The 17,219-nt window shown below is 47.3% G+C and overlaps 1 protein-coding gene across 18 annotated transcripts in view; it reads right to left on the minus strand.

Moving 5' to 3' along the window:
- RBFOX1 (RNA binding fox-1 homolog 1) overlaps positions 1 to 17,219 on the minus strand; it is a 1,121,108-nt gene that overhangs the window by 178,124 nt on the left and 925,765 nt on the right. For all 18 annotated transcript variants that reach the window (XM_066274941.1, XM_066274931.1, XM_066274932.1 and 15 more), the window contains one exon: positions 12,067 to 12,309. In XM_066274941.1, coding sequence (XP_066131038.1) covers positions 12,067 to 12,309 — 243 coding nt within the window. The remainder of the gene's footprint in view (positions 1 to 12,066; positions 12,310 to 17,219) is intronic.

The following is a 17,219-nucleotide window of genomic DNA, read 5'->3' on the forward strand; positions in this document are numbered from 1 at the left end:
AGAGACAGAGAGAGAAAGAAAGAGAGAGAGACAGAGAGAGAAAGAATTGAAACAGTTTCAAGCTAAACACAGAATTATGGGGACGAACATTGTTAAGACATTTGTCTGCCATGGAATTGTCATGATTAAAATAGCGTTGAATGTCATTTAGGTAAAATAAACTACTTCTAATGGGAAGTAATTCAAGGTGGGTTGAGAAATCCACCAGACCTCTGGTGGGTTAGTAATTAATTAATTAATGGTCAGATGATTATATCACCGTCTTGATGTAGAGCTAGGTCCGAGTCGCTGCACAAGCCTCCTGAGGGCATGAGCTCAGAAACTGGGTTCTTTCCCCCTAGGAGACTAACAGACCCTTGCAAGACAGGTGAGCCTGTCAGGTGAGCTCGTGCTATTGATTGCGTGGCCACGGGGACAAGTCCCTTCACATCCGTGCTGCTGTTTCCTCATCTGTGACTTTTGGCATCGTCACATCGGTCCTGTGACGGGTCACGGAATGTGGGTGTGCGCGTCACTGTGCGTGGCTGGAGCAGTGAGTGTGGAAGTGGACCCCGGGGTCTGGCTGGCTCCCTTTGAACACAAGCTCCGCCTTTCTTAGCTTTGTGACATGACCTTGAACGCCGACTTCTCTGTGCTTCGGTTTTCTCACCCAGTTAACGAGGGATTAATTATGGCACCCCCTCCCGCGGCTGCTGGAAGATTCAATCAGATCATTTGTATGAACTTGCTGCATCCCTGCATTGGGCATCTCGTCTGTGCCCTCCAACTGCTAGTCGCCGTTATCGATATATTATTAGTAAGCAATCGTTGCCTCTTCTTTTTTTTCTTCCTTTCATTCCAAGAATTTCTGTCTGCTTTTCTGATCTACCAATCAGGATGCACACTTTCATTTCCCCCCTTTTAAAAGACCAGAACAGCCCAAACTCTGAATTGTCTTATTTGTTGCTAAATCTATGATCTTTTTTTTTTTTCAAGAAGGAAAACTGCAGTTTCGCTTCCAAAACAAGTCTGCAACACTTAAGCCTTCAAATTACCTTCGTCCTGGTAGTCTGGTTTGTTTTTGAACCAGACAGTCTGCAAACCTTGGTTTATTGAAGAATGAAATTGCCATGTAGCTTTTTCCCAAGGATGTGGAGATCAAATAAAAGTCAGGTCCTCAAACCTGGGTACATCCTGTTCCTGATGCCGAAGGAATGACTATTGTCTGGGTTAGAGTGACCTTCTCACTGAAGTTCCGGGAGTTGGGGGGTCCGTGGGAGTTTCAGCATGATCTCCACACAGCCGGCTCACCCATCAGGCTTACCTACCTCACAAGGGTTCATTAATCTGCCGGAGTGCAGAACCCAGCCTTGAAGCTTCCGCCTCCCCGGGAGCTTGTGCATTGACTCGGACCTAGCTCTACCTCCAGGCTCTGCTTTAACAATCGGCCAGCCTCCGTGCTCTCCGGGGATGCAATGATGGAAACCCAGACTCTAGTGAGACTCTTTTGACCCAGGAGTGACTGGCATTGAAGCTGGTTGGAATACATAACCCTATTGAAAGAGCATCAACACAGCCACCGGGATCAGCAGGAGAGAACCTGATAAAATAACAACTCTTTTTAGAAGTCTGGAAACCTTTGTGGGTCTCAGGCCTGCTAGTGGCTGAAACCTCTGGCTAGGAACCAAAATAGACCATCAAAGAGGAATGGGGCCTCAACGCACATAACCCGACCCGCTCCGAAAGGCAGGGTCGTGAGCTTTGTCTATTTCTCCTTGGCAATAACTCGGCGTAACCGGATTTTGAAAAATATTGCAGGGCCCAGGAGACGGAGAGATTAAAAAAAAAGATGGTCAAAGCAACTTCAATGCACAAGGAGGGGCCTGGCTCAGTAGAAAATTTCTTTTAGGATGTCCCTGCTCTGGTTTCTGTTGTGACGTGCGCTGTGTGGCTCAGGTAGGTCACCTTCCTTGTCTGAGTCCAGCATTGTTCATCAGTGAAGCAGGTGGGCAAGATGCTCCTTTTGAGCTCTAACATTCTATGACTCTCTCTCTCTCTCTCTCTCTACACTGTCACACTGAAGCATTATAGGTTATCTATTAAGGCTACAAGATTAAGTCAGGGGTTATAAACTCAGTGTCTGGGAAGATAACAAAATGAATGAAGCAGGAGAGAACAGGACAGTACACAAAAATCCAAACTGTTCCTAACTCCTGAATAAAAATCAAATGATATTATAATACTGGGTGTGCAATCCAATATGGTGGTGGTTGGATGGGCCAATTGTAACCCCTGTGGATGGACCATGTGTCATCTAGATCAGTGATTTTTTCAACCACTGGCCCACCAGAAATTTTGAGCAGGTCTGCAAAAGAGTTAAGCACGCTGGCGTTGACAACTGATCTAGATGACCACAGGGGCCCTACCAAACCGTCTCATAGTATCATGCCTATGGTTTGATTATTCCCACATGAGTGAGGAAAATGAATCATTTATTTTGCCTACGTCTCCATCATAAACCAATCTCTTTCAAACATGTACATTACTTGCCTGGGCCTTAAAGTACTCGAGTTTCAGCCCTTAACTTATGTGATCTCCATTCATCTGTGCAATCAGGTTGAACTAGGTAAACTCTCTGGCTCCACCCAGCTCTAACCCTGCGGGGAGACCCATCCATGAATCCTCAGTTAACAGAGAGAGCAAAGCCAACTTCTTTCTACAGACCAGAATCCAAACAGAGTCCAGAATTCATATTTACTCATTATAAGCTGGCACAATGTATGGTCACAAATTAAGAGCAGAAGCTGATGCTTGACTACTGAATAATTCAAATCCTGCCCTCAGAAGAGATCAATACCTGCTTCTAAATTCATTGAAAAACAAACAAACAACAAACAAACAAACAAACAAAGCAGCAAAAGTACCTAACGAGGCTGTAAACTCTGCAAAGGCAGTTCCTGTAGGTTCTTCAAACACCGAGACCAGTCGATAGGCCAGCTCATAGACAGCCCGCTTCGTCTTCAAATTATCCGGTTATCACTGCCAACACCAGAATGCCACTGTGTGTTCCTCCTCGCCCACAGACCAACATCTTAATCAAGGACAGAGACTGCTTAGTCATACTGAGAGGGTGAAACTGATGACAATGACTAGGCATGAAAAAGTACAAAACACAGAGGTGAAAATCAAGATGAAACTTGTCAGGTGGCTTCAAGACTTGCAATTGAAACATGATTACAAGGGAACATGAACCTGAACTCTGAATAGATCACATCTTTCTTCAGTAGCAGGATGTCTTTGGGCCTTCTGGAAAAAAAATAAACTTCAGTCATTTATTTCTCTAATGAGTCTGACCCTTGTTTGTCCATGGTCTTGACTTGTATCAGTCAGCTGCATTCAGGCACGTGTGATTGAAAACTACATGTAGGAATATTATTAAATAAAAGAATTACTTTTTACAATAAATGTGGGAATTTTTTTTTTTTTTTTTTTGTATTTTTCTGAAGCTGGAAACGGGGAGAGACAGTCAGACAGACTCCCACATGCACCCGACCGGGATCCACCCGGCACACCCACCAGGGGCGACGCTCTGCCCACCAGGGGGCGATGCTCTGCCCCTCTGGGGCGTTGCTCTGCCGCGACCAGAGCCACTCTAGCGCCTGGGGCAGAGGCCAAGGAGCCATCCCCAGCGCCCGGGGCCATCTTTGCTCCAATGGAGCCTTGGCTGCGGGAGGGGAAAGAGAGGCAGAGAGGAAGGGGGGGGGTGGAGAAGCAAATGGGCGCTTCTCCTGTGTGCCCTGGCCGGGAATCAAACCTGGGTCCCCCACACGCCAAGCTGATGCTCTACCGCTGAGCCAACCGGCCAGGGCCAATAAATGTGGGAATTTGAGTGTTCATTTGACTCATAAGACATGACATTCCACAATTCTTCTGATAGATTATTCTCCTACAAAAAAAAAAAAAAAATTTTAGAATGAAGAATTTAGGACAGAGAAGAACACTCTGATTTCCCATCAAGAATGATGTAACTGCCTGACCAGGCGGTGGCGCAGTGGATAGAGCGTCGGACTGGGATGCGGAGGACCCGGGTTTGAGACCCCAAGGTCGCCAGCTTGAGTGCAGGCTCATCTGGTTTGAGCAAAGCTCACCAGCTTGGACCCAAGGTCGCTGGCTCCAGCAAGGGGTCACTCGGTCTGCTGAAGACCCGCAGTCAAGGCACATATGAGAAAGCAATCAATGAACAACTAAAGTGTCGCAACGAAAAACTAATGATTGATGCTTCTCAACTCCGTTCCTGTCTGTCTGTCCCTATCTATCCCTCTCTCTGACTCTCTCTCTGTCTCTGTAAATAAAATAAAATAAAAATAAAGGATGATGTAATTATCTTGTCATGACAACGGTCCATATGGTCGAGTGTTTACTATGTGCCCATCACTGTGCTAAGGCCTCCTTGAGCTCATCATTAGGACTTCATCACTACTGTAAGCCTCACATATATCAAGGAAGATAGTGAGGTTCTATCACATGCCATTGGTCCCACTCTGGGTCAGGACTGAAGTAGAAGCTCCAAGCTCCTTACCTGGAATCTTTACTGCTTCTGATAACACCCAAGGGTGTTTATCTAGTGTCATCATTTCCAGCCTATCACGAGGACCTTCAATTCTATCAAAATTCCAGGCTGTAGCCCTGGTCTCAGGTCCAGAGACATGGGTCTATGACGCTTACTGCTATGTCCGTTCCTCTTGAGATTATACTAACTTTGGCTCAATCATGCCTTTAGGCCCACCAGAACTGGGCTTTCTGGGGAACAGGGGCTTTAGAACATTAAAATGACCCTCGTATGAGGTCATGGAAACCTTTAATTTATCCTGAATACCATGGGCCATTCATTCCAAAGCATACAGCGCAGGCAGAAGCATAATCCTCAACCTTGTGAGGGCGTAAGAGACAGTACCTATGTCTTTAAAGTAACTGTGAACCTCAGAAAAATAGAACTGCTGTTGACAAAACAGCTCAGCCACACTGTCATCTGAAAAGACAATTTTGAAGCCACCAAAACATGTTATTAGAATTTGCTCAAGGCACAGGTCTCAAATCAGAGCACAGTCTAAGCCGGTGATACGGCACAGGCTTGGGTCTGCCGGGGCCCTCCCAGGGCGGAGTGAGGAATTCCCAGGCAAAGCATTTCTTTCCCCGGCAACAGTCTATTCAGAGCAGAGTCCGTGCGCGTGTGTGTACCCGGGCATGCCTGGGGGTACCCTCTGGGCTTCCAGCCCTTAAGAGTTTTGGTCCTGAGTCTGATACACCTGGCTTTGAGCTCCAGCTTCTACCTGTTAGCTCCAGTGACCTTCAGGAAGTCACTTGCCTCAGGATCCTCAGCTATAATGTAGGATGACAAGGCCTCCTCCTTACTTAGTTTTTGGTGATGGAGAATGCAAATTACTTGAGATCATGCATGCAAAGTGCTCAGAACAGAGTCGGATGCAACTGAGCAAAAAACTATTATATTTGAGATTATTATTCCCTAATTCCTGTTTTGATATAGCTACTTATCCTATTGTCAGTCATGACGTCCCTCCCCAATATTTCCAAGCTTTTAATGTAAGCACAAGAGGTCACCGTTCTCCCCCAGGGAGAGGCGCCCCCTAGTGTTTTATCATTCATCTCTGGTGGCGGTTTAGAAGGTCAGCGGAAGGTGGTTTGGAGAGAGGGGCAGAAGCCCCGTGCAGGAAGGGAGAGGTAAACGTTATATCAGAGTGGTGGTCAAACGACCAACCCAGGGTCCTTCTGCTTTGAAATGGTGGAGCAGAGAGAGGCGTAAATGGCAAGATTTTTCTTCCTTTTTTTTTTTTTTTTATGATGGAGTAATATTCCAGGGCATTACACTAAGTGAAAGAAGTCAGACAAAGAAAGGCAAAATACCATATGGTTTCACTTATGTGTGAAATATAAAGAACAAAATTAAAGAAACAAACAAAATTGAAACACACTGGTAGACACAGAGAACAGGCTGATGGATGCCCGAGGGGAGGGGACTTGGGAGATGGGGTGAACAAGGTGAAGTACAACTTCATAGTTCACAAAATAATCATGAGACATAGAGCTGCAATGTTGTAATAACTATATTCCGTGCTAGTTGAGTACTGGAAATATCAGGGGGGGGCAGTTTATAAAGTATATGATTGTCTAACCATGATGCTGTACACCTAAAACTGACACAGAATAATAATGAATATAAACTGAAACAAATAAAAAAATTAAAATTAAAAAAGAAAAAATAGTGGAGCACAGGGTCCAACTCTGACCAATCCGGAGACCCGGTTCTTAACTGGCCTGCTTCTCTAAACTGGACAGTGGAGCTGAAGATACCATCCAGGGAAGAACTCGAGGTCCGTTACCCTGGCGCCAGGCACTGGTCATACAAGTTGTCAGCCTGGGGACCCGTTAGGGACTCTCTGGGGGTGGAGGAAAGAGTCTCGACTTGGACATCAGACGGATCTGGTTGAAGATCTAGACTCGGCCACTCCCCACTCACAACGTCACTAACCTCTTTGTCCTTCCTCTTCCCCAGCGTAACCTGGGGAGTGCTGGTGTCACTTAAAAGGTCTGGAGTGAGGACAAATGAGATGAGAAATAAAAGAGTGTATACTATGGGCTGCAGGACACCTTCCCTTTTCTTCTCCTGACACTAGACAACTGTCACGTTACTTTAGGGACCCTGGACAACTGTCACGTTACTTTAGGAGTGGCCACGCCCCAGCACACGCCGGAGAATGTGCTGGGTTGGGCAAGGAGTGGGCAGCAGGCTTTTCCAGGAGCTGTCTGCGGAGTGCAGGTGGGCTCTCTGTAGCGTAAGTGAGTCTGTATCTACATTTTAAACCCATTTGTCTTTCTCTCTTTCTATGGAATTAATTTGGGTGACCCTGGTTAACAACATTATACAGGTTTCAGATGCACAATTCAAAAACACATCATCTATACATTGATTGTGTGCTCATCACCCCAAGTCAAGTCTCCCTCCATCACCATTTGTACGCCCTCTGCCCTCCACCGCCTTCCCCCATGACCCCTCCCGCAGCAAGCACCACACTGCGGTCTGTGTCCATGAGGGCTCTCTCTCTCTTTTTCCCTCAATCCTCCCATGCACAGACACCCAGAAGTGGACAGCGATATTTGAACCCAGCTGTTCACTACAGCTATTGGGAATAGCAATATTGCCAGATAAACCCCAGAAGCAATCTGAAGTCCATGGCAAACATGGAAAAGAATGAGTTGGATTTTAAAGTGAAATATAAAATGACCTCCCAGATACAGAGTGCCAAAGCGGGTGCTCAGTAGGCATCAGTTTGTCCTTTTGAGACCAGAACTAGTAAGAAGTTAGAGAATATTAAGATTGATCTAGAGACAGAGCAAGCTAGTGTACAGATGATAGATATAGATAGATAGAGAAATAGATAGAGAAATAGATAGTTAGATAGATAAAGAGAGAGAGAGACAAGCAGGCTGCTATAGACTGAATGTTTGTATGGTTGTGTCTCCCTAAAATGCATACGTTAAAATCCTAGCCTGCAAGGTGTTAGTATTAGAGGGTGTGGTCTTGGGGAGGGGTGACCAGATTATGAGGGTGGAGCTCTTACAAAAGAAGTCACAGACAGTGCTCTAGCCCCTTCCCCTGTGTGAGGACACAGTGAAAAGGTGTCTATGAACCAGGAAGTGGGTCCTCACCAGACACTGAATCTGCTGGCGCCTTATCTTGGACTTCCCAGCACCCAAACCATGAGAAATAAAAATTGTTAAGCCACCCAGACTATAGTATTTTTGTAATAGCAGCTTGAACGGATTAAGACACAGGCATATGCTTGTATTTGCATAAAACACTCCTAAAAGAAAAGATAAAGAATGGGTAACTGTACTTTCTAGCAGGGAGACTGAGAACTAGGGGTGTGGGCATTAGGAAACTTTAGTTTTCATTGTATAGCCTTTTCTGATGTGTGACTTTTTAAGCACAAACCTGAATGGCTGGCAATTCATAATAACGCCTGATTAACAAAGAGGAATGCATTGAGACGGTTTCCCCATACCATAGGTACATAACTGACTGGCAGAACGGAGCCAATATGGAAATGGTTAAGACTAGGAAGTCATCGCTAACCAACGTCTTATTGTCTTAAAGATATTAATGAGATCTGGAGACGGAGGCACTCCAGCAAAAGCGGCTGAGGATGAAGAAGAAGCTGGTTCCCCAAACAGCTCTTCTTTCTGTCGCTAGAGCCCAGAGCTCAGGAGAGAGCGCGGGGACCCACATTCTTCCTCCCGTCAGATCCCAGAGCTGGTGGGAGAGACTTTTAAACAGACTGCAGAGGTGTTAAAAATAGAAGTTAAGTTGCTATTGGAGATACATGGAGAATTCACCACTTGCAAATCTCTAATTATAATATGTCAAAAGTAAAATACCTTGTCAGGAGTGGTATCTAATATAATACAGTATCGGCTCTGTCAGCACAGTGATCCGTGATGTGTGTGGAGGCTCACATGAAACAGACACTCAGCAGAAAAATGTCCTGTGGAGGACTCATCGCAGCCCTTGGACAACCGTAAGGATGACCTGGGAAGTCTACTGTGTGTACCTTCCCCAGCTCTGGTTGGGGGGCTCTGGGAGCCCCCTGCTTCCCTTCCACAAATTCTGCACTTTCTGTTAAATCGTGGGCATATGTTAGAAGTTCTTGGAGTCTAGCAGATGGATGGATTTTTTTTCTTACCCAAAACTATTCTGTTTCTTCAAGAAATATGGCTTCCACAGTGCCCCCCCTCAGATTGGCATTAAGCCCCAGGGGTCTAAGTCCAGGAACCGTTAGAGTTAGTCCAGGTCCAACGCTAACCTGTGGAAAACAATGCAGGTGTGCTAACACAGGGCCGTGTTTTCCGGGGCTGGCAGAAGCCCGGGTCTGACCCACTTTGAGGCTGAATTCCCTCCTTGGGGAATGCAGAGCCCGGAGGGAAGAGGAGGTGCCCGCGGAACACGTGTGCGGATGCAGAGACGTCCGAGCAAGCTCCTCGGCCGGCAGCCGCGTTCTGCGCAGCCAGGTCAGGGAAGCACACTCAGAAGTAGGTCACAGACCGCAGACACATCTTCCTTTTTTGGCCAGAGGAGAGAGAAACATATGTGTGTAACCGTTTGCAGCAGAAAGCAAGATGGCTCCTTTTATCAGGATTGGCCACCACGCCACCCGCTTCAGCTTGTCATGGCTCTTTCTCCTGTGAGGGTCTGTCACCACCCAAACACTGCTAAGGAAGACAGAGTCACCTGCCGACCAGCCCCCCTCACAAATTCGCGCACACTCCAAACTCAGAGAGGGGCTCACTGCCCTTCAAAAACTCTGGGCATCGCCTGAGCCACATCTCTGGGTTGTTTGCCCAATTTCAGGACTGATTCTATTGTCTCCACGCTCTAGAACTTGTCATATTACAATAATTAACAGAACACATGTCTAATTATCTCCAGTGGCCCGGATGCTCTCTGAGGGAAGAGAGCCTGTCGGCTCTCCAGTTCCTCTCACCGCCGTGCCTGGGGCACAGTGCACAGCTGACGTGCTACTGAAATTTAATTGTGCTGAACTCTAAAGGGTTCTTTTTGGGAGAGAAGGAAGTTGAGCATGTCAACTCCCCGACTGGATTAAAATTTCCTTAAACTCTCATTTTATAACTCTTCTGGCTTAAAGCTTTTTAATAGCTTCCTACTGGGTAACTCCACCCCCTTTGTCAAAGCCACCAGGCCTGGGGGATAAGACCCCTATTGATTGCTCCCATTGCGTCCTTTGCCACTGTCCCCTTCGCCCCAAACCCTCTCCACATGTCCTACATACACTGGCCTCTTTTTAGTTCTTTGAATGAGTCAAGGTCAGGGCTGTTGACCTTGCGATTCTTTCTACCTGAAAAGCTTTGTCTTCTCACCTTAAATAGCATCGCCTTGAAGAAAGGTCCCTGGACTATTCATTTGCAGACAGCACCTCTACCCTTCTTTACTCTCCCATCCCACTGTCTTTTTCTTAAGAGCATAGATTATAACTTGTGTTTATATAGCTGTCTGATCGCTACACATTCACTCTGTCTCTCACACTAAGTTACAAGAGGAAAAGGACTATTTCTGTTGGATTCAACCACATCGCCTAGAATGAGTCCTGGCCCGAGTAGAGGTTTAATATATATTTGTGAATGAATAAATGAATGTGACTGAATGAATAAATGAAACTTGCAAAGCCATAGGATAGTTGGCATATGTTGAGGTTTAATAAATAATGTCTGCTTTAACTTTTTTTGCAGTCCTAAAATAGCCTCCCAAAGCCCTCTCACCTTGATTATCACAAAATAACCAACAAGCAAATCAGACAGCAACTCCATCACTACCAGCTGGTCATCAGCACAACACAAATACCTGCAAAGTCAGCAAGCACATTTAATACACTGAACCCAAAGTGACAGCAGCGGGCAGACACAAAAAGGCAATAGCAGCACATTCACAAGAGCCAAAAGGGGAAACCACCCAAATGCCCACTAATGGTTGAATGTATCAACAAATGGTTTATCCACACAAGAGAATAGTATTCAGTTGTAAAAAGGAATGCAGGTCTGATACATTTTACAATATGGATGAACCTTGAAAACATTCTATTATCAGGAAGAACACAGACACTAAAGGTGATACCTATAAATTCATTTATATGAAAAAGCCAGAAGAGCAAAGCCATAAAGACAGAAAACGGATTGGTCGTTGCCGGGGGCTGGAGGAAGGCAGAATGGAGAGCGTCTGATTCATGGGCAAATGGTGTCCTTTGGGTGATGAAGATGCTCTTGAACAGAGTAATTTACTTGTACCACCCTGTTAATGTTTCTAATGCCACTGAATCGTATACGTTAAAATGGTAGCTTTGATGTTTTGTACAATGTAAAAAAGGGGGAAAACAATAGAAAACTTTAGAATGTGCATTATTTTTTAAATTCTCCAAATCTAACCTCTAGGTTAGATACCAGGTAGCAAAGTTAGTCATCTGTTGCTTTTAAGTTACAGGAAATATATTTTGCTTTAAAATAACAATCTTCTTTCCAGAGGCCTGGGGGCAGAAGAGAGAGGCACAATTGCCTTGTACATACAAAATGTTCTAGACTAGTGGCTTGGTGAGCCCAAGATGCTAAAGAATTCTGCAGAACAAGGTTTTGTCAATGAATACATATGCCTTCTGGTATGCACGGATATCTTAGGTATACTCAAACTGTTTCATTTTGATAATTATTTTTGTTTGGGATTGCCTTTGATTAATAGCCAATAATGTTAGTTTTTATTAACGGTAGTATTAAAATGTTTCTCTTGGTTTTGCTTACTTGTTGTTGTTTTTTTAACCCATTTAGCCCATTCACCTACAATCAAATTTACTCTTTTGGGTACATAATTATGTAACTTTCACCATCAATGTACAGAATAGCTTCACTACCTTGCAAAGTTCGTTCTGCTGCCCCTTTGCAGTCCTGGCCTCCACACCCCAGGGCTCAGAAACAAAATGTCAGAACTAGGGACACACAAGACCAAGGATGAGTCTCTAAGCATTAGGTAAGTTGAGGCAGGCTGGTGAAGACATGCAGGGGGGATCAAGGGGGCACAAGATTTGTGTTTGGGGGGGTGGGTTCCCAAATTAGACTGTGGTGTCAGTTGCATGACTCTATACAAAAAAATATGAATTGCACAGCTAAAACTGGTGAATCCTATGGTATGCAAATTATACCTCCACAAAGGCATTTTAAAAAAGGTTACATAGTGTATGATTCCACAGAGATGACACAACTCCAGAAAGGGCAAAACTGTAGCAACAGAAAGGAGGTGAAAGTTTCCCTTTACAAGGAAACGTGGCAAATGTGTCCATGTAAATAAGTCACAGGGAGGACGGCCCGCAGAGGAGGTGAGCTTTGCAGAGCTGGGATGCCAAAGACGGGTTTAGGGACCGCTTTGTGGGCAGGTGGGCCTCTCTGTCCCCACCGGCAGCCTGGGGGCGCTGCCTGACCCCCTCCCGTGCCGCCCCAAGACTGGAGCCCACTTACTGTGGCGGTGCCCGAGACGGTCTGCGCGCTGGTGTCCGCGGCGCTCTGCTCCGAGTGCGACTGGGCGGGAGGGTACAGGTTTAACGTGTGCTCGGGGACGGTGGTCTGGCCGGTGTACTCTGGCGCCGGGTGGGGATGAGGGGCCGTGTATTCCGCGGGGATGCCGTTCTGGGGGGGAGCGAACTGGGCTGAAGCATAAGGCTGAGCCATTGTGTCAGGGGCAGCTGCTGCTTCCTGATTACCCTGAAAATCACGAAGATGGAGAGAAAGAGAAAATCATGAGTGGCTACCAAGCACAACTCTTCCCCAGGTCCCACAGACAACAGTTACCCAGACACTCTGCAGGTGCCAGCATTGTGCCAAGAGCCTGAGACCCGTCCCCAAAAACCTGCAGGATGCTCTGAGGAAGTAGCACCATTGTTTGTATAACCCCATTGCACAGATGCAGAAATCAAGGCTGGGAAAGGGGAAGTCCTTTTCCCCAAGCCGTCCAGCCCGGCAGCCAAAGATGGTGAGCATTGGTGTGCTCCCGGGCTGGCTTTTTCTGGTGGATCTTCTTGATTTCATTCCCATTTGGGGACATGTGAGCATGTAGTTGTCTCCAGAGACAGCAGAGCCTTGCTTTGATGCTTAAAATGCCAAGAGAGATTAAATTGAACATGCGTGTTCCTGAGAGGGGAGACAATTCATCTAAGCATTTAAATTTAATCAAAGTTTTATGTGTCTTGGCTCATACAATAGGATGGGGGGGGGGCTCTTTTTTAGTGACCACGATGTGTGCGCGCGCATGCGTGAGCGGTGTCCCCAGTGCCAATATGAAGCAGCCCATGGCATTTCAGGGCCTAATTTGGACAAAGATGGCACTCTGTGATATCCCCATTTTAACTACCTCTGCAAAGTGTTGGACTTAATTCAGCCTCCCCCCACCCCTGCCTTATTTTTTTATAAGCACAGAGTATTATATAACAATTCACCCTTCAGATCAAGGCAAAGCATGCAGTATGATAATTGCAGCCAAGTCAAAGGAATTAAAAAAACAACAACCTGGATTCAAATGTTTCCATTTCAGGAAACATGTATCTTTCTCTACCTCCAGTCCCATCCCCATAACTCTACTACCCTACACACACACACACACACACAGAGAGAGAGAGAGAGAGAGAGAGAGAAAGAGAAACAGCAGCAGCAGAAACTGTAATCCAGAGGTCTAAATATTCCATGGTCTTAAGAAATAGAATCACATAGTCAGAAAGAGAAGAAAATAAAACCTTGGCAATCAAGCACGTGAAATAGCAGCCTCCCCCACCATCTGCGGTCAGTGGGATGTGACTTCAGCCCCCATATAGTGATAGCAGGGCAAAAGCGTCAGGCTGGCTCACGTCCCCTCGGTCCCCTCACCACCAGCACTCAAGAACCTCTTCAGTTCAAGCAACTTGAGCACAGCCGAAACATTATGACCCAGACGGGAAAAGAGAAGTTTATTCCAAGAGCCGCGCACAGAGCTGGTTCATTTGTTTAGAGGGGACCTTAATTAGAACGTTAAAGGTGACACGTTGAAGAGGACTAAGAGGAGGCTAAGTTTAAAACACATTACAGGTGGAAGCATTCCCATCAGCCCTCTTCCTCCCCCGGAGTCATTTCTCCGAGTGTCTGTGTCCAGAGAAGCAGAAACGCACCACCGAGCCTTTCTTCCTAGTGGGTTTCACAGCGTCTGGAGCTGAGCAGGGGCTGTCTGCTCTGCTGTGGTTGAGTCACTATCCATGAAAAGTTAACCCTGTCCGTCCCTACCAAACCTGAGGACGCTCATTGTCATTGCCACTCGATGTTCACTGTTCTTCAAGGAAAACGTGTGTGTGTGTGTGTGTGTGTGTGTGTGTGTGTGTGTATTTGTTGTTGTTGTTTTATTTTTTGTGGAGGGGTAACTCCCACTCTCAGCCTACAGCAGATGTGGCTGAGTCTCGCCTTCTATGACCCAGATACCGTGGCCTGACCCAGCACGCGTAATCAAGGGGTTCCACGCTCACAGTCACGGGGATGGGGGTTCATGCCCATTTACCTAAAGCAGTTAGTGAGTTAAGCCCTAGTAATGCCCCCTGAGGCTTAATCCTGAGACTTCGCTGGAGTTTTGGGAGGAAGTTCTCTTTCAACGGCCATTAGCAGATGGAAAAAATACCATGAGCCTGGAGCCAGGAGCTGCCCCTTAAAGGGGGCCTACCTACAGTGGGAGCCAGCCCAGAGGAACACGGGGCCGGGAAATGCAGACACAGACCCACCGGGGCCGCTGACATCACCTGAGGCCTCGGATCCAGCCGCACCGGCAGTTAGGAAGGCCGCTGTTTGTTTTAGTCACACGAGTCAGAAAATGTCTTATTTGGTTAAACTTTTCTGTTGCTAACAACCAAAATGGCCTTGATTCATACAAAAAAAGATCTTCTGCTGTTTATGAGCCGACTGGCATCTTTTCCTTCTACTAGGCTGTGCAAGGGACACGTCACTGAGTCCAGATAGTCCAAACAAAGGCCACTTCTCTCTGGCTGAGAAGAAGCCCAGACACGAAGGGACCTGGAGAACGCTCTACAGAGAAATTCACTGTAACAGGTGCTCCTTCTGCCCACGTGTCTGCCTCAGCCTGCCTCGCCTCTCACCTGCCTCATTTCTGAATTCAAAGGAATACGTGTGCGGTCTCACAGTGGGGCACAGAAGGATGGCAGGAGCAACGGTGGAGAGAGACGGTCCCTCCCGACGGCTCTTTCTCTCCACCAGCCCCAGCACAAAGCACTTTCCTGGGGACTCTGCTGGGATGGTCTTTCTTCAGAACACCACAATCTCAGGAAGAGTGAGCCAGTCCCACCAGCTCCAACAAAACTTGCGAGGCCTCTCTGCCAGGATATGAGCGCTCTCTGTTTTGGAGAAAGAAGGGCCCACCCTTGGGAAGCCGACAGTCGCTCCATCCTTCCTATGCCATCGGGTCTTCCCATTCTCTTCCCCCTTCTGGGAAAGTCCTCCCCTACTCCCCTGCCTAGCTAGTCTCCACCCGTCTTTCAGGCCCCAGATCAGGAGCTCTCTCCAGCAAGTCTTCATTGACACTTAAACCACGTCAGTTGCCCGCCTTCTATACCTCCCTACAGCTTGTAGCCACAGCTCACAGCATGCCAAGCACTGCCATCGCCTGCCTAGTTGTCTGTGAGCATCCTGAGGGCAGAAGACTGTGACCTGCCCTCCATTCCATCTCCTGTCTACAGGAGCGGGCTCACTGCCACGTACGCATTTACAAAGGTTTGTGAAGTGAAAGCGCATTTGACTAACGAACCCTGGGCTCTGTAAAGCTTAATTTGCCAACAGGAGATACTTGTAGGAATAGAAGGCGAGGAGTTGGCAAACGACCCATGGGAGAAATCTGGCCCACTACTTGTTTTTATAAATAAAGTTTTATTGGGACACAGTCGCATTCACTGTGCTACGATGATCAAGTTGAGTAGTTCAGACAGAGACCTTATGACCCCAGAAGCCTAAACTGCATTTAACTCTCCTGCCAGAAACAACTTTTCTCTCTGTGGCAGAGTATGATGAAATATGCCAATGCCAACTTGCAGAAGCCATTCTTGCATAAACAGGGCAGGGGATAAAGCTGGCAATAAAACAGAGAGAGAAGGAGGGCGGCTCAGCTAGACCTGGAGATCGTCAGCGCTGAGGACAGTGCAAAAGGGTGAGAGGGAACCTCTGGATCTTTTTCAGAGCTGTCTTCCCATCACAGGGTCTCTAAATTGTAAACACACATGCACACGTGTAGGCGTGAAACTCAGCACAGGTGGGCTTAGGAGGGGCCGGTCCACAATGGCCTTAGGCTTCTGAGCTCCATCTGCAAAGCCTCCTCTTCCCTTCACCAGTGTGATCAGAAAACACACCGAGCGATGCCTCCCTTCCAGCCTAGTGGGTGCCAGGCACCGTGCTGGGCGCTTCGTGTCAGTTCGTAAACAGAGGTAACTGTTCCCCAGGGGACATCAGGCAACGACAGGAGACACCTGTGATTGTCACAACTTGGGAGGAGGGCTGCTACTGGCATCTAGCGTGTGGAGACCAGGGATGTTGTTAACACCCTACAGTGCACAGGACAGCCCTGCACCAGGGACTGTGAGGCCCTGAATGTTAACGGTGCAGAGGTCTAGAGTCCGTCTGGCATGCGTCACATCCCTAACCCGGCGTTGTTAAGTATAGTGCAGCCCAGGACTGGTAACTGAGTTCATAAGGTCAGAGCCCCAGACAGCTCTCTGAGAAGCCACGAGCCGAACCGGAGCGCCGGCCATCCCGTGGCCAGGTGCATCGCATTTGGCAGGACTACCACCTGGTGGGGGAGTTCGTCCCCATTTTCAAATAAAGAAGCCTTTCTCCCACACCTACACACCATGGCCTCCAGACCCGTTTCCCCTCGGGGCTGTATTATCCCCTGTGGGGAAGTCAGGTGCTGAGGGATTGAATTCCAAAATGCCAGCATTCCATTAGCCAGACCGGGGTGTTAACCCTTCGCAGGTGTGAGAGTGCTAGCCTGGATAACATCTGGCACCTCAGACCCTAGGCCCTGGCTTCAGAAAGCACTGAGGCTGCCCTAGGAAAAGCGAGGGTTCCCTGGGGACTCCCCTGGAGCGAGGACAAACCACCAGACTCTTCCCAACCCTGTGGCCTTCTGGTAAACCCAGGGCGCCAACCTCTAAGAACTGTGTCCATGGTCACCAAGGAATCTACAGGTAGCGTTCAGGGCATCCGGGCTCTGGATTGCTCTCTTGTTCCTGGAGTCCTCAAACAGATGTTGGTGGGACCCCCGCAGTTACTTATTAACACTGACAGCAGTTCCAGAGAGACCCTAATTAATATTCCCAACATTTGCACTTTGGGCTAATTACAGCTAATATTTAATTAAGATCATTGTACTTCCCATGGAATTAGTTTTCACCTTCAAATGGCTGCCGAAATGCCTTTGTTTCTTCCCCAGCGGTTATCCTGGATTCTTAGCACGGCCAAAATGTATATTCTGGGAAACTACATTCACCTTAAGGGCACCTTTTCCACTCCATGTCGGGGCCAATCTCGGGCACATACAGAGGCTCCTGGTTGAAAGCTGAAGCCAACTTCATGTAGGTGACAGCGACGGGCAAACA

This window comes from Saccopteryx bilineata, chromosome 4 (assembly GCF_036850765.1).
Source record: "Saccopteryx bilineata isolate mSacBil1 chromosome 4, mSacBil1_pri_phased_curated, whole genome shotgun sequence".
Taxonomy (NCBI): Eukaryota; Metazoa; Chordata; class Mammalia; order Chiroptera; family Emballonuridae; genus Saccopteryx; species Saccopteryx bilineata.